Source organism: Rhinoderma darwinii, chromosome 10 (assembly GCF_050947455.1).
Source record: "Rhinoderma darwinii isolate aRhiDar2 chromosome 10, aRhiDar2.hap1, whole genome shotgun sequence".
In the NCBI taxonomy this organism is placed as follows: domain Eukaryota; kingdom Metazoa; phylum Chordata; class Amphibia; order Anura; family Rhinodermatidae; genus Rhinoderma; species Rhinoderma darwinii.
Window position 1 is genome coordinate 92,441,596 of NC_134696.1, and position 27,323 is coordinate 92,468,918.

General features: G+C 44.3%; 1 protein-coding gene across 1 annotated transcript; it reads left to right on the plus strand.

The window, feature by feature from the left end:
- On the plus strand, positions 1-27,032 carry LOC142661568 (pregnancy-specific beta-1-glycoprotein 9-like). The gene is made up of 10 exons (XM_075838993.1): positions 1-59; positions 151-456; positions 5,950-6,228; positions 9,548-9,829; positions 10,662-10,895; positions 13,902-14,042; positions 15,470-15,546; positions 25,627-25,653; positions 26,150-26,251; positions 26,337-27,032. The coding sequence occupies exons 1-9, from the start codon at positions 8-10 to the stop codon at positions 26,207-26,209; spliced, it is 1,458 nt and encodes a 485-aa protein (XP_075695108.1). The 5' UTR covers positions 1-7; the 3' UTR covers positions 26,210-26,251; positions 26,337-27,032.
- The last annotated feature ends 291 nt before the right edge of the window (positions 27,033-27,323 follow it).

Here is a 27,323-nt window from a genome sequence, read left to right on the forward strand (position 1 = left end):
GACTGATATGGAACATTTCCTTATATCGCGGATGTGTGTTGCGTTATTACTGAGTATAGGTGAGATGATTGTGCTAGAAATCAGACGTATAATGATGTGTGTTACACCAACTTCTGTTACAATGTAATGGTCCTTGTGTATTATATGCAGGTGATGTGACGGCTGTGATCAACGTGGACGGGATTCTCGGGGGATCTGTTTTATTAAAGGTGAATGCTGCAGTCCCAGCAAATACTTTCATACAATGGGTTACCAAAGCTGTAGCAGTGGCACAACTATTTCCTACTTCACCTCCTCAATGTTTAAATCAACTCTCAGGAAGATGTGAATTATATCAAAATGGATCTCTGAGAATCGACAATGTCGCCTATACTGATGGAGGGAATTATATTCTGAGTGCACAAGTTCTAGGTTCTTCTACCACTAACAGAATAGACTACAAGCTCAACGTATATGGTAAGTGGCCTTCTCACATTACATGTTATTGTTGATTGGTGTTAAATGTCTGGTTATATTTTAATTAGGGAAATGAAAAGAAATAGTTTTTATGGATTTTTTAGATCATAGAAAAATGAAAAATGTTTTCCATTTCGATGCTGTTAAAAAAAAGATTCAGTGAATAGTTAAAGCTACCCTCCGGTCCCGTGACAACATTTTAAATATGAAAGGATAGATGGCGTAATATCACCTGGTGCCCATCAGTAGCGCCCCTCTGCCGTGGATCTGCCGCTCTGGGGTCCCCTCTGCGTTGTCCCAACATGGCTGCAGCGCTTCTTGGACTATGAGTCTGAAACACTCCCACTGTTCTCCGATTGGCCAGAGCTGCTTATGTGAGCTGTTCTGGCCAATCCGAGAACAAAGGTAGTGCGAAGCGCTGTGGCCATTTTGGGACAACAGAAGGGACCCCAAAGAGCTGGATCCACGGCAGAGGAGCGCAACTGGAGGGCACCAGATAATATTACTCCATATACCTCGTCATATTTAAAATGTTGTCCTGGGACCAGGGGGTCGCTTTAAGACATAGACCTACATCGTATGGCGCCACCTGGTTTGCAAAGTATAGAGCAATGTGCACGTCCACAACTTTACTGAGTGTTTTGAACAAGCAGGCTCAATCACTCTCCCCACAGCCAGTTCCTTGCTTAGTCATCCTCTTTTTACTGCAGAGCAGCCAATAAAAATAGCTTTCTGCCCTGCTTGTCAGGGAAGGAGCAGATCCTCTGCAGTAGCATGGCAGTATACTGTACTCTACTTTTGCGCATTTACTAAAACATTTTTTTACCTGAGTGCGGAGATAAAACTAAACTGAGGTGTTTGTTCTCGTGCTATGGCGATGTCATACGTTACACAGGAGAATTAGAGGAATCTTTTTTGGGGTAAATATCTTAATTGAATTAACCTAAGTAACATGCCTGAGCACCTGACGCCCAAGCAAAATGTGTTCCTGTCATATCAGCGTCAGAGAAATGTGCGTTTTCTGGGCGTAAGTGAGCTTTTTTATTTTTTTATTGTTCATTGTTTTTATTTATTTACAAGTTACTCTATTTTTTAACCCCTTCCTGACATCTGAGATATACTTCAAAGCTGGGTAGGGGAAGTATGGAGCGGGCTCACGGGCTGAGCTAGCTCCATACAACACGGGTATGGGCTGTACGATACAGCCGTCACTTCAGTGTTATAAGCGGGATCCCACTCGTTTAACCCCTTAGATGCCATGGTCAATAGCGATCACAACTTCTAAGCTGTTAGAAATAAGGGTGCGACCCCCTCTGACAGTCCATCAACCCCCCCCCCCCACGACGTGATCGTGTATTGCTGATGGTTGGCCTGGCAACCTGGTTGGCATGGCAAAATGAAGGCCCCCAGGTCTGCCATCTTTGTATTCCTATTAAGCCTTGCCAGCGCTTATTAGGAGTATGTCAGAATCACATTATACTGCAATACATTAGTGTTACAGTATATCATGCAAGCGATTCAATGATCCTTGCATGTATTAAGCCTTGCCAGCGCTTATTAGGAGTATGTCAGAATCACATTATACTGCAATACATTAGTGTTACAGTATATCATGCAAGCGATTCAATCAGTGGCGGACACAGACTGCAAAAGGCCCCTGTGCAGATAATGTGCCAGGGCCCCCCCCCCCCCACCCCGCAAACTTCTCATGGCCGACGGTCCGCTTTCAGCTGCATCGCTGGGTCTCCTAAGTGACCCAACAATGCAGCACTAGCAGCCGGGGCGTCACTAAGGCTGGGTTCACACACACACTATTTACGGACGTAATTTGGGCGTTTTAGCATTGAATTACATCCGAAAATGCGGCTCAAAAGCGTCGGAAAACATCTGCCCATTCATTTGAATGGGTCTTACGATGTTCTGTGCCGATGGTCATTTTTTTTTACGCGCCGCTGTCGAAAGGCGGCGCGTAAAAAACTGCCTGTCACTTCTTCAGATGTAAATGGAGCCGTTTTCCATGGACTCCATGGAAAACCAGCTTCAATTACTTCCGTAGTGGACGCAGCAAAAGACGCCTGCACATGCCATTACGGCTGAAATTACGGTGCTGTTTTCTCCTGAAAACAGCACAGTAATTTCAGCCGTAACAGACGCTGCCGTGTGAACATACCCTCAGGGCTTAAAATGTCCGGGAAATAGCCCCAATACATATGTGTCCGCCCCAAAAAAAAGTGTGTGTATAGGAGACAGCATAGCATATCTATAGCACTACGACCCTATAAACTATGGATAGGATTAGATACAGTGGCTGAGCAGACAGTATCACACATGATAGGATTAGATACAGTGGCTCAGAAGGCAGTATCACACATGATAGGATTAGATACACAGCTCAGCAGACAGTATCACACATGATAGGATTAGATACAGTGGCCCAGCAGACAGTATCACACATGATAGGATTAGATACAGTGGCTCAGCAGACAGTACCACACATGATAGGATTAGATACAGTGGCTCAGCAGACAGTACCACACATGATAGGATTAGATACAGTGGCTCAGCAGACAGTATCACACATGATAGGATTAGATACAGTGGCTCAGCAGACAGTACCACACATTATAGGATTAGATACAGTGGCTCAGCAGACAGTATCACACATGATAGGATTAGATATAGGGCCCAGCACAGTATCATACATGATTGGATTAGATACACAGCTCAGCAGACTGTATCACACATGATAGGATTAGATACAGGGCCCAGCTCGCTGACATTGCGGCTCCAGCGCTGGACCCAGGAAAGGTAAGAATAATAATTTTGCTTCTTTATGTGTTACTGATTATTTTTGTGTGTTTGTGTTTTTTTTACAGGTTCGGTTGTTGGACTTCGGATACGAGGACTTCAATGACGGCGTTTTTTTTATTCTCAATAAAATGGTTAATGAGGGTTGTGTTTTTATTTCAATAAAAAAAATTTCTATGTGCTTGTATCTTTTTAAACTTTATTATCACCGCCTTAGTAATGGCCGCTGGCTGATTGACAACCTCCATTACTAAGGCGAGGCTTAATGTTAGCCGGTGCAGAGTCTACACTAACCCCCATTATTACCCCGGTACCCACCGCCACCAGGGGTACTGGGAAGAGCCGGGTACAAACCAGTACCCGACCAGCTGTAGTGACGGGCAGGCACCGGGGTGGCCGCAGGCTGGTAGTATTAGGCTGGGGAAGGCCAAAAACAGTGGCCCTTCCCACCCTTGTAATGCTGCCTGCTGCTGCTGTGTTGTATCTGGCTGGTTATGAAAATTGGGGGGGACCCGACATCGTTCTTTCCAATTATTTTTTAAATGACGTGGCGTCCCCCCCATTTTCATAACCAGCCAGATACAATAAAGCAGCAGCAGCCTAGCATCACCAGGGTAGGAAGGGCCACTGTATCTGGCCTTTCCCCTCCTGATAATACCAGCCTGCGGCCACCCCAGTGGCCGACCATCACTACAGATGGTCAGGTACTGGATCGTACCCGGCTCTTCCCAGCACCCCTGGTGGCGGTGGGTACCGGGGTAATAAAGGGGGTTAGTGTTAGCCTCTGCACCGGCTAACACTAAGCCCTGCCTTAGCAATGGATGCTGTCAATCAGCCGGCGGCCATTACTAAGGCGGTAGTAATATAGTTTAAAAAAAACCACAAAGACATAGAAAAAATATTTTATTGAAATAAAAAAAAAAAACACAACCCTCATTAACCATTTTATTAATAAAAAAAAAAGCTGTCATCGAAGTAGTCCTGGAATCCGCCGTAGTCCAACGACCGAACCTGTAAGAAAACACACAAAAAATGATTAGTAACACATGTGTTAGGGTATGTGCACACACACTAATTACGTCCGGAATTGACGGACGTATTTCGGCCGCAAGTACCGGACCGAACACACTGCAGGGAGCCGGGCTCCTAGCATCATAGTTATGTACGACGCTAGGAGTCCCTGCCTCGCTGCCGGACAACTGTCCGGTACTGAAAACATGATTACAGTACAGGACAGTTGTCCCACAGCGAGGCAGGGACTCCTAGCGTCGTACATAAGTACGACGCTAGGAGCCCGGCTCCCTGCAGTGTGTTCGGTCCGGTACTTGCGGCCGAAATACATCCGTCACTTACGGACGTAATTAGTGTCTGTGCACATACCCTAAGGCTTAGATACAGGGCCCATGTGTGATACTGTCTGTGGGACCCTGTATCTAAGCCTACCACAAGGTAGGCTTAGATACAGGGTCCAGCAGACAGTAATCTTATACAGTATAAGATTACTGTGTGCTGGGGCCCTGTATCTAAACCTACAGTGTGGTAGGCTTAGATACAGGGCCCAGCAGACAGGATCACGCATGGGCCATGTATCTAAGCCTACCATGTGATTGGCTTAGATACAGGGCCCAGCAGACAGCATCACACAATCTGTGATCCTGTCTCATGGGCCCCCTAAGCCTGCTACATCGTAGGCTTAGGGGTTGTGCAGTCCCTAAACATTGATGGCCTATCCTCAGGATAGGCCATCAATAGCTGATGTGTCGCCCGGGACCCGCAAATCAGCTGTTTTGAAGGGGCCGCAGCACTCGTACGAGAGCTGCTTCCCCTTCATTTCACTACTCGCCCACACTGTGAATCGCCGAAACCGATTCACAGTGTGACCGGAATGAAGTGACAGGAATGAAGGGGAGCAGCTCTCGTACGAGTGCTGCGGCCCCTTCAAAACAGCTGATTGGCGGGTCCCAGGAGTCGGACCCCGCCAGTCAGGGCTATCTTACCTTCCTCTTCGGCCGCGGCGGGAGTTCTGTAGTCTCGATGCTGTGCGCGGCGGCATAGCGCTGTGACGTCATGCGCTGCGCACAGCGCCTGACGTCAGGACCTCCGCTGCGATCCGGAACCAGGAAGGTAAGTAAAGTATGTTACTATAGTAACAGGGGCCCGCGGCCCGAGTTACTATAGTAACTTTTTATTGATGTGGTGCGGGGGGCCGTGGGCCCCCCTGGCTTCGGGGCCCGGTCGCAATTGCGACCGCTGCGACCCCTATAGCTACGCCAGTGGTCCACGGGCCTCTGTCTCAGTCCTCAGCATCGCGCAGCTGAGAACTGAGTCGGCCAGCAGAGGAACGGGCCCCCTTCCCACGCGGGGCCCTTGTGCAGCTGCACCGGCTGCACATGCGGTATGTCCGCCCCTGGATTCAATGATCCTTGCATGTACCAATTCTGAACCAAAATTTGATTGGCAGACATATGTGAAGGGCCTAAGATGACGGATGTAATATTCTACTCTGATGTAGATAGAGGATTGAGTGACCTCAATTGTTGATACTCATATCAGTTACATATCGTTCTGTATCTATGTTTTAGTTTTAATTACTTTGTTCTTTTTAAGCTACACTCAATGCCCCTCTTTGACGCTCCAACAATACCAACTAAAAATTCACCACAATATTTTTTGGTTCTTTTTAAGGTAAACTCAGTGCCCCTCTTCTCAGTTCCAATGATACCAAGTTCCCCCTTACTAGTGGCACCAATGTGACCCTCCAGTGTGATGCCGGGAATCAGAATGTGACGACTTACACTTTCTATCGTGATCAGAAGACTATCTGCACTGAGCCTCATGTCATCTGCCGGGGATCATTCCTGGACTTCAGGCCAATAACAGTAAATGACAGTGGGATCTACACCTGCAGCATCCAGAACCCGGTCAGCACCAACACCAGCAATTCCCTGAATGTGACTGTAATTGGTAATAAAACGATTAAATATTATAAGTAGTATTTTATAATTGTTGTTTTTATTATTATTACAATATGATTAATTACACATTTTGGGGAGATCAAACAAATATTAATGGGGTCGTCCGGGATTATAATTAAGGGATCTGCTTTGTTTCCAGAAACAGCTCCACTCTGGTCTATGGGCTGTATCTGGTATTGCTCCTGAGCCATGCCCTATTAAATGGAGCTGACGTGCAATACCAGACACAACCCATGGACGGGCATGGAGAAACAGACTTTATTTTCTAATCCTGGGAAACCCCTTTGAATTCTTAGGGATTCACATCACTTGTCATTATGAGCATTTTCCGTTTACCCAGAACATGTTATATGAGAATCTACTTTCCATTGTTGTTCTCATCCATGCTATGGGACAGGTCTGGGTTGATTTTTTTCAACCAACAGATTGTATATCAACAATGCAAGATTTTCCCGTAGACACAGTGAGGTCCTGCTAAATGTAGATATGAATTTTCTGGACAGTATGGATTCAGATTTAAAGAGGCTCTGTCACCAGATTATCAAATCCCTATCTCCTATTGAATGTGATCGGCGCAGTAAAGTTTTTTTTTTTTTTTTTTTTTTTAAACGATAATTTTTGCCCAAGTTATGAGCAATTTTATATTTATGCAAATGAGCTTTTCAAAGGACAACTGGGCGAGTTTCCTCGTTTTACCAACTGGGCGTGTATTGTATTTTTACCAACTGGGCGTGTATTGTGTTTTTACCAACTGGGAGTTGTGAATAGAAGTGTATGACACTGACAAATCAGCATCATATACTTCATCGTTCCCACCCAGCTTTTTACACTGCAGACACACAGCGTGACGTCACCCACAGGTCCTTCAACCTTGTCGTCGGACAAAGAAGATACATCGGCTCCAGGCGTCCAAAAGGTTAATATGCTCGTCTCTAGGGAGTTTGCTATGCTTACCTGCACATGGTGATGATGCTACAGATTCAACTGTACCCTCTGTTGCCTGGAGCTGATGTGTCTTCTCTCTTACGACGCCAAGGTTGAAGGACCTGTGGGTGACGTCACGCTGTGTGTCTGCAGTGAAAGAAGCTGGGTGGGAACGATGAGGTCACCTACAGGTCCTTCAACCTTGGCGTCGGAAGAGAGAAGACACATCAGCTCCAGGCGACAGAGGGTACAGTTGAATTTGCAGCAGCATCACCATGTGCAGGTAAGCATAGCAAACTCCCTAGAGACGAGCATATTAACCTTTTAGATGCCTGGAGCCGATTGTATCTTCTTTGTCCGACGACAAGGTTGAAGGACCTGTGGGTGACGTCACGCTGTGTGTCTGCAGTGAAAGAAGCTGGGTGGGAACGATGAGAAGTGTGTGATGCTGATTTGTCAGTGTCATACACTTCTATTCACAACGCCCAGCTGGTAAAAAGAGGAAACACGCCCAGTTGGCAAAAACACAATACACGCCCAGTTGGTAAAAACACAATACACGCCCAGTTGGTAAAAACACAATACACGCCCAGTTGGTAAAAACACAATAGACGCCCAGTTGGTAAAAACACAATACACGCCCAGTTGGTAAAACGAGATAACACGCTCAGTTGTCCATTGAAAAGTTCATTTGCATATATATAAAATTGCTCATAACTTGGGCAAAAATGATTGTTTTTAAAAATAAAAAAAACTTTGCTGTTATCTACATTGCAGCGCAGATCACATGCAATAGGAGATAGGGGTTTGATAATCTGGTGACAGAGCCTCTTTAAATTATATGTTAGTAAATACAGATGTAGCCAGCTTTATTTTGACGTTTAATGTGTTAAATACACAGTGGCGAGATCCTTTATCTTTACTTTTTCAATGACTTTTCAATATCTTTTGTTGTGTGATATCACGCTGCAGCGAGTCATCAGAGTCAAGATAAGGGCTACCTCTGTACTGTGCTAGGGAGAGCGGAGAACACCCAAGTACGGACAAGTGGAAGGCTGCAGAGTGCCATGTTCTGCTTCATTTTGTTAAGGAAAAATACACAGTTTGAAGTGGATTTCCACCCTTTAATATAATTTTTTTTCTTATCTAAATAGGTTCAAAATTCTGCGCTTATTTATTTTTGTTCGGATTAATTTCTTCAGTTGCCACCAAAGGCATCGAAGCTCACTGGTAAATGCATGAAGTAATAGGACACCAAAATATAAACCGTTTCCAAAGTCAATAGAACAAGGAAAATTAAAAAAAAATTCCTCTCTAATTTGGTGGTAAAACTTCTAGCCCTTTAAGAAAGTTTCATTTTAAAGGTGTTGTCCAGGTACAGGACCGTTTTTCGCACTGATGACCTATCCACAGAATAGGTCATTAGTGTATGATCGTTGTTGGTCCAACACCCGGACTCTGCATCGGTCAGCTGCTCCGGCTGCCTCATTTTATAAATAATATTCCGGTGACAGCAGGGACATTTAATTTGATCGAAAACAGCAAATCACTACTGCAAAACAAACTTGAGATGTCTAAGGCTTCTTAGGGTATGTTCACACAGGGTGGATAGGCTGCGTAAAATCACACAGCAGATTCGCCCTGTTGGTCTGCAGGGAATTCCCACCCCAAAAAAACGAACCAAATTGTGGTGCAGTTTTTTGGCCGTAATTTCCACTGCAGAAAACTGCACGTAAAAAAAAAAGTTGCATACTTACCCGTAGCCATGGCGACGTGTCCCTCTGCCTCCCTGCAGCCCGGCCTCCTGGGATGACGTGTCATCCCATGTGATCGCTGCAGCCTGTGATTGGCTGCAGTGGTCAGATGGGACGAAACGCCATCCCAGGAGGCCGGCCTGGATGAACGAGCACAGAATTCTGGGTAAGTATAAGATTTTTATTTTTTGTGAGTTGCGATTTTTTTTCAGCGGAATTACACCGCAAAAATCGCAACATCTATGTGTTGCAGGTTTTACCTCCACATTGAATTCAATGGGGAAAACCCGCAACAAAAAAGCAGTGATTACACAAATACAATTGACTTGCTGCAAATTAAAAAAACGCACCGCAGATTCATTTCTGAGCGTTTTTTCCGCTCATTATTTACGCAGCGTGTGGATGACATTTGTCATATCTCGTCCACTCTGCTGCTACTGTATTTTGTGGCGATTTTCCGCAACAAGCTCCGTGTCGGAAAATCCGCAGTATTTACACTACATGTGAACCCGGGCTTAAAGTTCTACTAATAAACATATTATATACTCGTATATATATTATATACCTTGCATCGTTTTTACTTTGGTAAGGCATGCTGTGACTTTTCGTCTTCTGTGTTCTGCATTGTAGCCCCTGTGTCTGCTGTAACATTGACTAGTAACATTTCCGGATGGCTCTGGGTCAATCAAGATTCGGTGTCTCTGCTCTGCTCAGCGCCGGGTACAAGTGTTCGTTTTGCCTGGAGCCTGCAAGGAGCGCCACTGCCGGATATATCTAGATACCATCTCGTCAAAAACAATTCTATTCTTATTATCAGTCCCGTTACAAGGAATGACAGCGGGCCGTTTACCTGTTCAGCCTCAAACATGTTTAACTGTGGAAATAGTAACGGATTATATCTTAACTTGGCCTGTAAGTATTTCAGTAAAAAAGATTATAGGGTCTATAATGTATATCTTGACCATCCCAGGGCTGCATATAGCACTCAATGTCCTGTGTATCCCATTAACAATGGAGAGGTTGCCGTGCAAGTGGAGATCAAGGGATCTCTGTCCTCGGGGGGTTCCCAGCAATTCGACTCCCACTGATCAAACGTTTTTGATAGGTCCTATGTATATGCCATAAATGTATATAGTTGGACGACAACTTTTATATGGGTGATGATGCTCACCAAAAACATAGGACAAAGATTGGTTAGTAAAAATTTACATTTTGGGTTGCTGAGCTGCAATACCATATACAGCCCATGAACAAGAGTGGAGCTGTTTTTAGAAAAGAAAAAAAAGTTTTTTTTCTTTCTAATCTTGGATAGCCCCCTTTAAAGAGGTTTACTTGTTTATAAAATCTTTTTTCAAATACCCTATTGGTAAATTTAAGGGTTAATAGAGGAAGTTCCCTGTTCAGGACCCTCATCTGTTAGTCAGTGCGAAGAGCACTGCAAAAAGTGTCCTCCTCTGGAGGAGCTGGCACGTATGTGCATTACACAGATTGATTCCAATGGAGAGTGAGCAATACTTATTTTCTCCTGTGGTGGCGCTGCAGGGAAATTCAACACTTGGTGTCAGGTTCCCACACGGATCACAGCTGATTGATGAGGATCCCTGCAGTGGAATACCCTGTGATCAGCTTATCGTTCATTATAACTTAAAACGCATATGAGATCATAGAAAGGGAAGTAGCCAAATATTCATACGTTGCGCAGAATTTCCTATTTCTTACTATGTTTTTAATTGCTGTCTAACAGGGCCTCCAGATGACCAGATTAAATGTTCTGCACTTCTCTCTACTAACAATACGTCACTGTTGTGTTCCTGGCGAGGTGGTCAACCGGCTGCACAAGTAACTATGCTTTCCCAGGATATTAAAGAAACCGGAAATGACGAAGTGATCACAAAAGTATCTGCAGAAATACATCTCAAAGACTTGACGTGTCATGGGACCCAAGTGGAAAAATCTGTAACGTGTCGTGTACTCTTTGGTGAGACATACAGAAACATGTTTACCAGTAAAATACTTGGATAACCAGCCATAACTTTACCTATGAGCATGCAGTGAAATAAATCCTGCACTTCCGCTGTCTTTTGTACTCGGCCGATTCCGTCATTCCCATAGACCTTGAATGGAGCGGTAGAGTGAATGCTTTACCGTCGCTCCATTCAATGTCCCCCTTACTGTAGTCGAGCAGTGAGGAGGTAAAGTGGGTCCCAGCGGTGGGGTCCCTAGCGATTGGACTATAATCACTTATCCTGTAGATGGATATGGAAAATCCATAGTTTGACAAGTTTAAGGGGGGATTCACACGAGCGTGTATTCGGTCCGTGCGGGCCGCGTGGTTTTCACGCGGCACGCATGGACCAATACAAGTCTATGGGGCAGTACAGACAGTCCGTGCTTTTTGCGCAGCGTTTGTCTGCTGCGCAAAAAGCGCGACAGGTTCAATAACTCTGCGTATTTCGCGCATCACGCACCCATTGAAGTCAATGGGTGCGTGAAAATCACGCGCACCACACGGAAGCACTTCCGTGGGACGAGCGTGATTCGCGCAACAGCAGTGAAAAGGATGAATGAAAACCGAAAAGCACCACGTGCTTTTCTGTTTCCGAACATCCAAACGGAGTGTCTTTGCGATGAGCGAAGCCGGACAAGCGTACCGAACTTCACCGGGTTCGGCCAAACTCGTTTTGGCCGATCCCGGCAAAAAAATTATCGGTACGCGACGTCAGGAGATAGTCACTGTCCATGGTGCTGAAAGAGTTAAACTGTTTCAGCACCATGGACAGTGACTTGCGATCCCAAAATACATTAACCTGTAAAAAAAATACGAAGTTCTAACTTACCGATTACTCCTGTCTCCTTCCTGCAGTCCGACCTCCCGGGATGACACTTCAGTTCAAGTGACAGCTCCAGCCAATCACAGGCCAAGCACAGGCTGCAGCCAATCACAGGCTGCAGCGGTCACTTGGACTGCTGCGTCATCCAGGGAGGTGGGGCCCGATGTCAAGAGAGGCGCGTCACCAAGGACGCGTCACCAAGGACGCGTCACCAAGGCAACGGCCGGGAAGTTCTCGGTAAGTAGGAACTTTATCTTTTTTTTTTACAGGTTTTTCGCTGTTGTGTTCGGCATTCACTGTCGAGGGTGCTGAAAGATTTAGCTCTTTCAGCACCTTGGACAGTGACGGGCGTTGACAAGCCTCATCTCTATGATGCCGGCTGCGCGAAAATCACGCAGCCGCGCATCAGACACGCATGACACACGCAGCTGTCAAATGGTTTTTGCGCTCGCAAAACGCTGCGTTGTTTGCGCGCGCAAAAACGCAACGTTCGTGTGAATCTCCCCTAACTGTAAAGAACCCTTTCCTATATAGATGTCTGAATTGTCTTTGTACAGAATGCCACTTGGTCTTTTGTACAGTTCTTGGAATAAATAATGTCCCGTTCTTTGTACTGACCACTCATATACTTATACATGTTAATAAGATCACCTTTAATGGGGTTTTCCCACTAATCACATTTCTCACCTATCCACAGGACAGGTGAAAAATGTATAATCGTTGTAGGTCCCACCACTGGGTCCCCCACCGATAACGACAATGGGGGTCCCCAAACCTCATTTCTCCCCATAGCATGGTCGCAGTGAGGAGGATTTCCAATGGAGCGACACTCACGCATGTGCGCTGCCGCCCCATTCAATGTCTATGGGGTTGATGGAGACAGCCAAGTACAGCACAATATATAATATTGCAGCCCCTAGGGCTGTTCAGTAGTAATGTAGGGCAGACCTTAGAGGCAACCGAACAGATGCATGTGCATGTTACATGCAATAATGTATGTACACGTCATAAACTCTTCTGAATCTACATTGTCGTTAAATGTTTAAAAGTAAAAGTTTCCTAATGGGAATAAAAAAAAATATTAAATATTAAATAAATATAATTAAAGAGGACCTCTCAGATCATCTAACATGTCTGTTGTAAAGGATCTGCCAGACACAGCTTCTGTGTCGACGCCCGTGGTTAATCAGTCTGTATCTGCTCCTAAGTCTGATAGAGTGACTCGATCTGCTACCACTCAGGCTGGTAGGCTGAGGAGTGGGAGAACCTATCACAGCCTGGCCAGACGGTTCTAGCTCCCGCCCTCGGTCTATGTATACCTTCATTTGCTTCTTGTCTTTGCCTGTGATTCTCTCTTGTTTCCTGGCTCTGCTGTTCCAGCTATTACTATTGACCTCTGCTTCACATTGACCCTGGCTTTACTGACTACGCTCCTGCTCTGCGATTTGGGACCTCGTACACTCCTGGTTTGACTCGACTCGTTCACTACTCTTGTTGATCACGGTGTTGCCATGGGCAACTGCCCCATTTCCCTTAGCTTCTGTGTACCCTTGTTTGTTTGTCTGTCGTGCACATATTGAGCGTAGGGACCGTCGCCCAGTTGTACGCCGTCGCCTAGGACGGGTCGTGCAAGTAGGCAGGGACTGAGTGGCGGGTAGATTAGGGCTCACCTGTCTGTCTCCCTATCCCGTCATTACATCTGTTTTAGTAAATGCCTGTATTCCCATAAAATAATAATTTCTTAGAACTCTGTGATGTGCAGTTCCTCTGTTATTCCTCCTGGAAATTTATAAATAAGTTGACAATTAGGTGTTACCATTCCTCTTGTCAATAGGATGTTTCCGTACACAGTCTGGCACTCTCCAATCATTGCTGATATTATCAGACTATATCATTAGCTATATGTTAAATATCTTCTTACATGTCAGGAGATGGTATCAAAGATCTATGAGCTTGGATCCCACAAGGGTAAAGGACCCAAGGTCATTCTGGCTCCATCAAGCTAATCAACCTCCCTTAAACGATCATCTGATATTGAAATTAGTCTTTCCAGAAGACGTTTTTAGGTGGTGTTCATTTTTATGGCTAAAATGGAATGGGGAAAAAAACCCTTCCTGTTCCCCATATTTACAGATTACTTCTTCTTCCCACAGAACGACCTCCCACTAGTATGACATGTTCTCGTCAGCCCCAATTCCTGAGAGGTGGAGATATTGCGGGTATTGTCATTGGAGCTGTAGCTGTGATCATCATCTTAGAAGTCATCGTATTCATAATTTTAAGACGATTGAAAAGTATGTATAATATCATGGGTTCCTTTATGGATATTTTCATTCGATATAGGGTAGATTTTATTATCTTTCCTTTTATTGTAATATGAATGACAGAATAGAAAGGTTATTACTCTCAGATTATGAGAGTTATATAATTACACATACAAGGAATCCCCCCAACAAGACCTTTTACTAAAACAAAAATTAGCAGTTAAAGAGGTTACGTGGGGACCAAAAATTATTAGCAGCGTACTCACTGCAGTATGTGAGTACACTCGCTAATATACATTCCGGTCCCCCGTCATGCCGATTTTTAGATATTCATAGATGTTTATAGCACTGCTGGGGGACCGGAAGTCTAGTTGTGTCACGATCACAGGGTTTATGGACCCACTAGGCCGCTCCGCCGTAGCGGAGAGGCAGCTGGCCTAGTCACAGTCTATGCAAGAGTCTACAGTAGTTCGTAACACAAGGGTACCTGAAGTAGTCCAGACAGTGGCCGAGGCTTCAGCACGGATGGAGGTGGGTGCAGCAGGTTGCGCCAGATAACTCTGGACGTGGCAGACAACACTGGACGTGGCAGATGACACTTGACATGGCAGACGATACTGGACGTGGCAGATGATACTGGTTGTGGCAGACGACACTGGACGTGGCAGACGATACTTGACATGGCAGACGATACTGGACGTGGCAGATGATACTGGATGTGGCAGGCGACACTGGACGTGGCAGACGATACTGCAGGTGCAGTAGGACATACGACTCCAACACTAATAGGCTCAAGAACAAGAACACAGCACGGGATACAGGATACAGGTAGCAGGGCACGGGTAACAACAGGAATGGGATAACACTAAGGGACCATTTGGGACACACTAACAACACTCAGGCAAGGAGCAAAGGGGCAGGGCCCTTCTTATAGTCCAGGAAATCACGGGCAGTTGATGATGATGATTTCCTCCTGTGCGCACACTGGCCCTTTAAGACATAAGCCGTTTGGGTTCCTTGAGGACTGGATTGGGACACACTGGTCTACATCATACTTTATTGCACAACATCTACTCTATGCATAAGTAAGGAATGGTGAATCTTGGATAAAAGGTCATATATTTTAATATTGCTTTAATTTTATAATTTAGAAGCTCCTGAGCCCCAACGCAAACAATTTGTAAAAGGGCCCCCCACCTATCATGTGACATGTATAATATTAGTGTTCTCTTATGTGACAGAGAGGCCTATATGGCTCCAAGGACCGGTTGTGGGCTGGTGCCAGATTACCAGACTTTCTGGATTATCGGATGCTAGATTAAAGGAATTTTATTGGACTTGGCATCTGTGACCAATGTTGTAAAAACACTTATAGTATAAAAAAAAAAAAAGACAGATCTGTTTTATTCTGCAAATAAAGGCCTCTACTCAGTTCAAATATTTTTTGTTTTGTTCAGAAACTCCTTCGAGCAATACAAGCACAGGTGATCCAAAACCGCTACCTGTATATGAAATAACCCTGCCCGGAGGAGAGGTAAGAGCACACTCATCTATCTGCTATTCTTCAATTGCATTAGGCCCAGTTCACACAGTGTATCTTGGCGCTGATTTTGATGCGGAAACAGCATGGGAATAAGGGCCGAAAAACACACAAAATCTGCCTCCATCAATATCAATCGGAGTTTGAGGCATTTTTTTTTCCCGGGCGGTTTCTGACAGCTCGTGTGAAATAGAAGCGTCATGCCCTATCATGGAGCAGTTTTGACCTCTTAAAATGCGCCTTTAGTTTGGAGCGTTTTTCTGATATGCTTTTTCACCAAAAAACACCCATAGTTTGTGTATTTGCTTAGTAAACAAATAAACACCGTAAAAACCAGCGTCAAAAACCACCTCAAGAAACGTGTCAAAAAATGCGTCAAAAAACACTATTATCAAAATCTGCCTCAAAAGTTCTGAAGAATTAATTTTGAGACAGTTTTTTTCTTCTTGGCAAAAAACTCTGTCCAAATATTTAGTAAATAACTCAGTATGGGCCTCATTCAGCAAAACATAAGAAAAGGCCATAATGCCCATAGCAACCAATCACAGCACAGCTTTAAATTTTTCAGATCAGTTTAAGAAATTAAATCTGAGTTCTGATTGGCTGTGGTTGGTTGCTATGGGCTACATTGGCAGTTATGAAAATGAGGCCCATATTCTGTTTATTCTTCTATTTTTCATATTGAAAAATGACAAACATTTAGGTACATGACGGGGGTAATTCATGCACGATGCCGTACACGCACTTTATCATAATCGCATGGACACCAGCAATAGTGTGGCTGTGATTGAAATTCACAGTCTTTATATAACAGCAAGGATCAGAGAAAACTGGGTTGGTTCACATTCTGTAACGCTGGTGCTTTTTAGAGAATGTAGTGATTTGCGCCAAATTGTAAAAACTTTGACACATTTTTACCTGTATGACAGTGATAAAATTAAATTGAATCCGGCTATAAGAAGGTGTAAATTTGCGCTAAAATTTGCGCCAGTTCCTCCTATTTTCCACAATAAATCTAGCCTAAATTACACCACCTTTGGAGACCCCACCCAGTTTGTATTCTACTTTCCAAATTTGGCAGGCAAAAAGAAAAGTCACAAAATGTTACCACTAAAATGTTTCACGTAATCACAAGAGGACCATGTCCGTGAATGGAAAGCTTCATTGTTTACCTGGTCAGACATGTGCATGGCTTGTTACAATACAGTCATTGACCTCTCACTGTAACGCCTCATGCACACGACCGTTGTGCCACTCGAGCCGCTTTTGACGGCATCCGAGTGGCACCCGATAGTCTTCACGGACCAATTCACTGTGAATCGGGTCCGTGAAAAATGATCTGAGTCTCCGATCCGAGGAAAGATAGAACATGTTCTATCTTTCCTCGGATCACTGATGGGACTCGGCCGGCGCACACGGTCGTGTGCATGAGGCGTCAGGGCTCTTTCACACTTTGCATGAGAAATGTAGCATTACATGGCAGCCAAATAAATCTACTTCTTGATGATTTATAGGTGCACGTCCTCATGGTACCCTCTATACCATTCTCCCTAATATCGTAGTTGAGAAGTAGAGACAGCACTCAAAGTATTTTCGATGCAATTAATAGTATTTTTATTAGACATAATACACCGCCAATGTGTAAAACAGAGTTTAACCCCTTCCCGACATACGCCGTATATATACGGCGCTGTCGGGAGGTGGTTCCCGCAAAGCGCCGTATATATACGGCGCAGTGATGGTGCGGGCTCAGAAGCAGAGCCGGCACTATCACTGCGGGGGGACAGCTGTATTATACAGCTGGCACCCTCCTGTAACTGCCAGGACCGGAGCTATTCTCCGATCCGGCAGATTAACCCCTCAGATGCTGCGCTCAATAGAGCGCAGCATCTGATAGGTTTTCACCCGATCGGCAACCCAGTGATGCAATCGCTGGGTTGCTGTGGCAATCGGACGCCAGAAAATGGCGTCCGAGTCTGCCTTGTACGGGAGCCGATGAGGACCCGCCTGCGGCGAGTCCTCATAGGCTTGCTGTCAGTGAATAACTGACAGCGCTAATACACTGCACTACGTATGTAGTGCAGTGTATTAGAGTAGCGATCGGGGCATCAGGCCACTGGCGTAGCTATAGGGGTCGCAGCGGTCGCAATTGCGACCGGGCCCCGAAGCCAGGGGGGCCCACGGCCCCCCGCACCACATCAATAAAAAGTTACTATAGTAACTCGGGCCGCGGGCCCCTGTTACTATAGTAACATACTTTACTTACCTTCCTGGTTCCGGATCGCAGCGGAGGTCCTGACGTCAAGCGCTGGGCGCAGCGCATGACGTCACAGCGCTATGCCGCCGCGCACAGCATCGAGACTACAGAACTCCCGCCGCGGCCGAAGAGGAAGGTAAGGTTAGCCCTGACTGGCGGGGTCTGACTCCCGGGACCCGCCAATCAGCTGTTTTGAAGGGGCCGCAGCACTCGTACGAGAGCTGCTCCCCTTCATTCCTGTCACTTCATTCCGGTCACACTGTGAATCGGTGTCGGCGATTCACAGTGTGGGCGAGTAGTGAAATGAAGGGGAAGCAGCTCTCGTACGAGTGCTGCGGCCCCTTCAAAACAGCTGATTGGCGGGTCCCGGGAGACACATCAGCTATTGATGGCCTATCCTGTGGATAGGCCATCAATGTTTAGGGACTGCACAACCCCTAAGCCTACGATGTAGCAGGCTTAGGGGGCCCATGAGACAGGATCACAGATTGTGTGATCCTGTCTGCTGGGCCCTGTATCTAAGCCAATCACATGGTAGGCTTAGATACATGGCCCATGCGTGATCCTGTCTGCTGGGCCCTGTATCTAAGCCTACCACACTGTAGGTTTAGATACAGGGCCCCAGCACACACTAATCTTATACTGTATAAGATTACTGTCTGCTGGACCCTGTATCTAAGCCTACCTTGTGGTAGGCTTAGATACAGGGTCCCACAGACAGTATCACACATGGGCCCTGTATCTAAGCCTTAGGGTATGTGCACAGACACTAATTACGTCCGTAATTGACAGACGTATTTCGGCCGCAAGTACCAGACCGAACACAGTGCAGGGAGCCGGGCTCCTAGCATCATAGTTATATACGATGCTAGGAGTCCCTGGCTTGCTGCATGACAACTGTCCCATACTGTAATCATGTTTTCAGTACGGGACAGTTGTCCTGCAGCGAGGCAGGGACTCCTAGCATCGTACATAAGTACGACGCTAGGAGCCCGGCTCCCTGCACTGTGTTCGGTCCGGTACTTGCGGCCGAAATACGTCCGTCAATTACGGACGTAATTAGTGTGTGTGCACATACCCTAACACATGTGTTACTAATCATTTTTTGTGTGTTTTCTTACAGGTTCGGTCGTTGGACTATGGCGGATTCCAGGACTACTTCGATGACAGCTTTTTTTTTATTAATAAAATGGTTAATGAGGGCTGTGTGGGTTTTTTTTTTATTTCAATAAAATATTTTTTCTATGTTTTTGTGTTTTTTTTTTAAACTATATTACTACCGCCTTAGTAATGGCCGCCGGCTGATTGACAGCATCCATTGCTAAGGCGGGGCTTAGTGTTAGCTGGTGCAGAGGCTAACACTAACCCCCTTTATTACCCCGGTACCCACCGCCACCAGGGGTGCTGGGAAGAGCCGGGTACGATCCAGTACCTGACCATCTGTAGTAATGGTCGGCCACTGGGGTGGCCGCAGGCTGGTATTATCAGGAGGGGAAAGGCCAAAAACAGTGGCCCTTCCCATCCTGGTAATGCTGCCTGCTGCTGCTTTATTGTATCTGGCTGGTTATGAAAATGGGGGGGACCCCACGTCATTTAAAAAAAATAAAAATAATTGGAAAGAACGATGTCGGGTCCCCCCCAATTTTCATAACCAGCCAGATACAACACAGCAGCAGCAGGCAGCATTACAAGGGTGGGAAGGGCCACTGTTTTTGGCCTTCCCCAGCCTAATACTACCAGCCTGCGGCCACCCCAGTGCCTGCCCGTCACTACAGATGGTCGGGTACTGGTTCGTACCCGGCTCTTCCCAGTACTCCTGGTGGCGGTGGGTACCGGGGTAATAATGGGGGTTAGTGTAGCCTCTGCACCGGCATAACATTAAGCCTCGCCTTAGTAATGGAGATTGTTAATCAGCCAGCGGCCATTTCTAAGGCGGTGATAATAAAGTTTAAAAAGATACAAGCACATAGAAAAAATATTTTATTGAAATAAAAAACACAGCCCTCATTAACCATTTTATTGAGAATAAAAAAAACGCCGTCATTGAAGTCCTCGTATCGGAAGTCCAACAACCGAACCTGTAAAAAAACACAAACACACAAAAATAATCAGTAACACATAAAGAAGCAAAATTATTATTCTTACCTATCCTGGGTCCAGCGCTGGAGCCGCAATGTCAGCGAGCTCAGCCCTGTATCTAATCCAATCATGTGTGATACTGTCTGCTGAGCCCTGTATCTAATCCTATCATGTGTGATACTGTCTGCTGAGCCACTGTATCTAATCCAATCATGTGTGATACTGTCTGCTGGGCCCTGTATCTAATCCTATCATGTGTGATACAGTCTGCTGAGCTGTGTATCTAATCCAATCATGTATGATACTGTCTGCTGGGCCCTATATCTAATCCGATCATGTGTGATACTGTCTGCTGAGCCACTGTATCTAATCCTATCATGTGTGATACTGTCTGCTGAGCCACTGTATCTACTCCTATCATGTGTGGTACTGTCTGCTGAGCCACTGTATCTAATCCTATCATGTGTGATACTGTCTGCTGAGCCACTGTATCTAATCCTATCATGTGTGGTACTGTCTGCTGAGCCACTGTATCTAATCCTATCATGTGTGATACTGTCTGCTGGGCCACTGTATCTAATCCTATCATGTGTGATACTGTCTGCTGAGCTGTGTATCTAATCCTATCATGTGTGATACTGCCTTCTGAGCCACTGTATCTAATCCTATCATGTGTGATACTGTCTGCTGAGCCACTGTATCTAATCCTATCCATAGTTTATAGGGTCGTAGTGCTATAGATATGCTATGCTGTCTCATATACACACTTTTTTTTGGGCGGACACATATGTATTGGGGCTATTTCCCGGACATTTTAAGCCCTGAGGGTATGTTCACAAGGCAGCGTCCGTTACGGCTGAAATTACTGTGCTGTTTTCAGGAGAAAACAGCACCGTAATTTCAGCCGTAATGGCATGTGCAGGCGTCTTTTGCTGCGTCCATTACGGAAGTAATTGAAGCTGGTTTTCCATGGAGTCCATGGAAAACGGCTCCATTTACGTCTGAAGAAGTGACAGGCACTTCTTTGACGCGGGCGTCTTTTTTACGCGCCGCATTTTGACAGCGGCGCGTAAAAAAAAATGACCGTCGGCACAGAACATCGTAAGACCCATTCAAATGAATGGGCAGATGTTTGCCGACGCTTTTGAGCCGCATTTTCGGACGTAATTCAATGCTAAAACGCCCGAATTACGTCCATAAATAGTGTGTGTGAACCCAGCCTTAGTGACGCCCCGGCTGCTAGTGCTGCATTGTTGGGTCACTTAGGAGACCCAGCGATGCAGCTGAAAGCGGACCGTCGGCCATGAGAAGTTTGCGGGGGGGGGGGGGCCCAGTAAGAATTTTTGCATCGGGGCCCATGAGCCTCTAGCTACGCCCCTGCATCAGGCCCTCATGTCCCCTAGTGGGACAAGTAAAAAAAGTAAAAAAAAGTAAATAAAAATGTGGTAAAACAATAAAAACACACACATTTCAAATAAAAATAAAGCTAAACTGACTTTTTTCCCATAGTAAGTATTTTATTATGGGAAAAACCGTAAAAATAAAAAAAACTATACATAATTGGTATCGCCGCGTCCGTAACGACCCAAACTACAAAACTATTATGTAATTTATCCCGCACGGTGAACGCGGTAAAAAAAAAACATGAAAAACAGCGCCAGAATCTTTGTTTTTAGGTCACATCTCCTTCCAAAAAATGCTATAAAAAGTGATCAAAAAGTCACATTTACTCCAAAATAGTACTAATAAAAAATGCCAATCCGTGCCGCAAAAAATAATCCCTGACACCGCTTTGTGCACGCAAAAATAATAAAGTTATGGGTCTTACAATATGTCGACAGAGAAAACAAATGATTTTATAAAAAAAGTGATTTTATTGTGCAAAAGCCGCAATACATAAAAAAAACTATATAAATTTGGTATCGCCGTAATCGTATCGACCCGCAGAATAAAGCTAACATGTAATTTAGGGCGCACTGTGGATGCAGAGAAAAAAAAACAATAAAAAACTATTCCAGAATTGCTTGTTTTTGGTAATTTCCTTTACCAAAAAATGAAATAAAAAGTGATCAAAAAGTCGTATGTGTTCTAAAATGGTACCAATAAAATCTACAGTCCGTCTCGCAAAAAACAAGCCCGCACACCGCTCAATCAACTGAAAAATAAAAAAGTTACGGCACTAGTAATGCGGTGATGAAAAACATCTCAATGCGCAGGCCGGAGGGGAACATTCCTTCAGTTTCAGGGCCCTAGTATTTAGGAACTAGGAAAGGGAAGGGACATAGCACATCCGCTGGAAGCGAGGGCGCCCGTATTATACCAGCGCAAAACTTTCCCAGCAATATTTCCCAAACTACGAAGGAGAAAAAGTCCCCAAAAGGTGCAGAGCGTTACAAAGGAGGGATAAGAAAGAAAACCGTTTATCAGTGCGACACCGGCCTGCGCATAACGGATCGCTTCACAGAGTAACACACATCTATGGATAATTGTATTATTTACCCCATGATTATACCCTCCTATTATGCCCTGATATACTCCGCACAGATTACATATACCCCTGATATACTCCGCACAGATTACATATGCCACCACATTATAAACTGAAATACCAGCAAAACCCCAAACAGAACTATTACCAAGCAAAATCCATGCTCAAAATGGCGGTCTTTCCCTTCTTAGCCCTACAGTGTGCCCAAACAGCAATTTATGGCCACAAGTAAGGCATTACCATGCCCGGGAGAACCCGCTTAACAATTTATGGGGTAAGATTCTCTAGGGGCACAACATCTTGTGCGGTGAATGGGCAGATCAGTGGAGAAATTGCAATTTTCACTTTGCACCATCCACTGCGTATTCATTTCTGAAAAACACCTGTGGAGTCTAAATTCTCACTACACCCCTTGATAAATGCCTTTAGGGGTGTAGTTTCTAAAACGGAGTCACTTTTGTTTGGTACATCAGGGGTTTTGCAAATGCAACATGGCGTCCGCAAACCATTCCAGCAAAATCTACGCTCCAAAAGATAAATACCGCTCCTTTTCTTCTGTATGCTCCCATATATGTAAACAGCTGATTATAACCACATATGGGGTGTTACCGTACTCGGGAGAAATTACTTTACAAATGTTGGGGTGCTTTTTCTTCTCTATTCCTTGTAAAAATGAAAAATGTGTATCTAAAACTACATCTTGTTGGAAAAAAAAAATATTTTTCATTTTCATGGCTTAATTCTAATTAATTCAGCAAAAAACCTTTGGGATCAAAATTTTCACTATACCCCTAGATGATTCCTCAGGGGGTGCAGTTTCCCAAATGGTGTCACTTTTGGGGTGTTTCCACTGTACTAGTACTACAGGGGCTCAGCAAATATGACATGACACCCAGAAACCATTCCAAAATCCAAATGGTGCTCCTTCCATTCTGAGCCCTACCGTGTGTCCAAACAGATGTTTGTGACCACATGTGGGGTATTATTTTACTCTGGAGAAGTTGCTTTACAAATGTTGTGGTGCTTTTTCTCCTTCAGTCCTTGTGGAAATGAAAAAAAAATACCTAAACCTACATTTTCTTTGAAAAAATGTAGATTTTCATTTTTACGGCCTAGTTACAATAAGTTCTGTAAAAAACCTGTGGGGTAAAACTGCTCACTCTACCCCTAGATAATTCCCTCATGGGGTGTAGTTTCCAAAATGGGGTCACTTGTTGCAGGTTTCCACTGTTTTGTCCCCTCAGGAGCTTTGCAAATGCGACATGGCCTCCGCAAACCATTCCTGCTAAATTTGAGTTCCAAAAGCCAAATGGCGCACTTTCCCTTCTCAGCCTCGCCGTGTGTCCAAACAGCCGTTTATTACCACATGTGGGGTATTGTTTTACTCGGGAGAAATTTCTTTACAAATTTTATGGTGCTTTTTCTCCTTTAGTCCTTGTGGAAATGAAAAAAAATTAGCTAAACCTACATTTTATTTGAAAAAATGTAGATTTTCATTTTCACAGCCTACTTGCAAAAATTTCTGCAAAAAACCTGTGGGGTCAAAATGCTCACTATACCCTAGATAATTTCCTCAAAGGGTATAGTTTCCAAAATGGGGTCACTTGTTGGGGGTTTCCACTGTTTTGTCACCTCTGGGGCTTTGCAAATGCGACATGGCCTCCGCAAACCATTCCTGCTAAATTTGAGCTCCAAGAGCCAAATGGCGCTCTTTCCCGTCTAAGCCCTGCCGTGTGTCCAAACAACTGTTTATTACCACATGTGGGGTACTGTTTTACTCGGGAGAAATTTCTCTACAAATGCTGTGGTGCTTTTTCTACTTTAGTTCTTTTGGAAATGAAAAAAAATTAGCTAAACCTACATTTTATTTGAAAAAATGTAGATTTTCATTTTCATGGCCTAGTTCCAAAAATTTTTGCAAAAAAACTGGCCGGTCAAAATGCTTGCTACACCCCTAGATAAATTCTTCGAGGGGTGTAGTTTCCCAAATGGGGTCACTTTTGGGGGGTTTCCACTGTTTTAGTTCCACTAGACCTGTTCAAAGCTGACATGGTGCCTAAAATATATTCTAATAAAAAGGAGGCCCAAAATCCACTAGGTGCTCCTTTGCTTCTGAGGCCGGTGCTTCAGTCCAGTAGCACGCTACGGCCACATGTGGGATATTTCCTAAAACTGCAGAACCTGGGCAATAAATATTGAGTTGCATTTCTTGGGTAAAACCTTCTGTGGTACAAAAAAAATGGATCCAAAATGAATTTCTGGAAAAAAATAATGAACTTTGTAAATTTCACCTCTACTTTGCCTTAATTCCTGCGCAATGTCTAAAGGGTTAAGAAACTTTCTAAATGCTGTTTTGAATACTTTGAGGGGTGCAGTTTTTAAAATGGGGTGACTTATTGGGGGTTTCTAATATCTAAGGACCTCAAAGCCACTTCACAACTGAACTGGCCCCTGTAAAAATAGCATTTTGAAATTTTCTTGAAAATGTGAGAAATTGCTGCTAAAGTTCTAAGCCTTGTAACGTCCTAGAAAAATAAAATGATGATCAAAAAACGATGCCAATCTAAAGTAGACATATGGGGGATGTTAGTTAGCAACATTTTTGTGTGGTATAACTGCCTGTCTTACAAGCAGATGCATTTAAATTGAGAAAAATGTTAATTTTTGCAATTTTTCGCTAAATTTTGGTGTTTTTCACAATAAATACTGAATGTATCGGGCAAATTTTGCCAGTAACATAAAGTCCAATGTGTCACGAGAAAACAATCTCAGAATCGCTTGGATAGGTAAAAGCATTCCGGAGTTATTACCACATAAATTGAAACATGTCAGATTTGAAAAATGAGGCTCTGTCAGGAAGGTCAAAAGTGGCCAAAGAGGGAAGGGGTTAAGTAATGAATACCCTTCTTCAGGTAGACAGAATAGTAGCAAGATTTAGTAATGGCGGGTGAATGGACGTCTGTGTAATGCATTGATGCGCCGGGTCTGCCAATGTGGAGCCGCTATTGCAAAGCAGCTCTCCGGTCTGGCATATAGAGGTCCTAAGTGGAGAACTCCTAACTTTGACATCCATATGCCAAAATCGGGCATATAGATAGGCGGTGTCATCTCCCAACTATCTGACTTTTATGACACATCCTAACGATACGCCATACAGGTCAATGGTTGGAATACTATTTTATTGAGTTATGCAATGTAGACAAACTAACACAGTGTTTCTTTTCTATTTTCCTCTTTCTAAATGAAAAAGTCAAATACTCAGGAATCAAATTATGAGGTAAATACGACAAACTTCCTCTTCTGCTTTTGATGTGTTATCTTGATCTGTTTATAGGAGTTTCCAATTAAAATACGGAAGTAAGATATGTCAAAAAATATACCAAAGTTTTTACATTTGGGAAATAAGGGAGGGTAAAGGGTGTCAGTAGTGAAGGAAGGCAACTGACCAAATTGCCTCAATGGCCCATGTTTAACTTATAAAACCAGGAAGATTGTTGGGGTATTTCAGTTGAATTCTACACCGTATGATTGAGAAAGTGTAACTACGATTGCCTGCTTGTAAGGTAAAGCATGAGTTATTTATATAGAATCCCAACGATTTCCAGTCACCGTTCCATATTGGTACAGATCTACCCACCAGCACCATGATGCCAGTCTATATCCTGGAAGTAGATATTTTAGTTATCTCTTACCTCTATCCTCCGCTTTATTTAATAACATTCGTAGTCATCTTAAAAGTCTTGTCATGTTATATTTTTATATTTCTTAAACAGCAGATAATAGGCAAGGACCATGCACCATACGACAACCTGGTTTTCACTTACAATAAATAATAATGGACAGAACTTTTCGAGGCTCAAACATCATCGAAACTTGTGAGTGCTATATGGTTCCTGATAATATTTTTACTTTTCTGGTTTTTATATTATTTTATATATGTATTATTTTATCTCTCCCCAGGTTTTCCTAGGACATGGTCTAAATATACTGATTGATATGTCCAACTCCCTGTTCTTTGCTTACCTGCCGGCACCACTCCTATTCTAGTGGGCCTCCCACGCTGCCTGACGCCGTGCTCCGAGTCCTCTGACCCTCGCTTTATTAAAAGGCTAACGCACCCCAAATTATTCCACTCAGCTTTTCCTGGCTATAAGGAGTCCTCTCTTTCCTGTGCCTTTGCCAGAGAAATTTAGTTCATCCTAGTGTTCCTTGTGCACTTCTGCTATATCGTTTATGGGATTACCTGTGTTTGACCTCTGCTTGTACCTTTGACCATCCTTTCCTGACGCCTGCCCTGACCTCCGGCTAGTCACCCGTGATGAACCTTGCCGCCTGCCCTGAACTTGTATTGAGTTTGCACTTCATCTGTTACATTGACTGTCACCAAGGGAGACTTCTTTGGGGGTAGCAACCTGGGGTCCCTCTACAGTGCATTCCCGATCCTTGTATAGGGGTTAAATAGTGAATACCAAGGGTTTCCTTAGACTCCGCTCCCCGGTTGAGCCCTACATCGAATCCCTAAGTGGGTTGACACCACCCTGTGCTGGCTCATTTACAGATTATCCCACGGGCCCTGTGACATCTTTGCAGACACATCCTCCTAGTTTTTTTTCCTAGATGGTTATATTTATATATTAAAGTTTACAATGACTAACATTTTCTCTTACTGACATTTTCTAAGATTTGTGCAATTTTTATTATACTGTACAATGTCCCCTCAGGACGTAACAGCCTGGGGTTACCCTCCTATGTTCAGACAATAGCCTTTCCTGGGCCATCGTAACTTGACATACCATTCAACTTAGTGTCGTCTTGAAAAAAACAGGAGGGGGGGAAGGAAAGGAGGGGGAGAGTAAAAAAGATAAAGGAAAAAAGAGAACAGGTGCTGCTCTAAGGTAGTATTGTATATCCAGTTTGTATGATTTGATTATAAAAATAGCAACTCAT

Bases quoted from the DNA above. Each gene is read 5' to 3' on its own strand.
- LOC142661568 (XM_075838993.1), top strand. From the start codon at position 8: ATGGAACATTTCCTTATATCGCGGATGTGTGTTGCGTTATTACTGAGT. The intron at 457-5,949 runs GTAAGTGGCCTT...GTTCTTTTTAAG, and splicing joins CTACAAGCTCAACGTATATG to GTAAACTCAGTGCCCCTCTT. The intron at 9,830-10,661 runs GTAAGTATTTCA...GCTGTCTAACAG, and splicing joins ATTATATCTTAACTTGGCCT to GGCCTCCAGATGACCAGATT.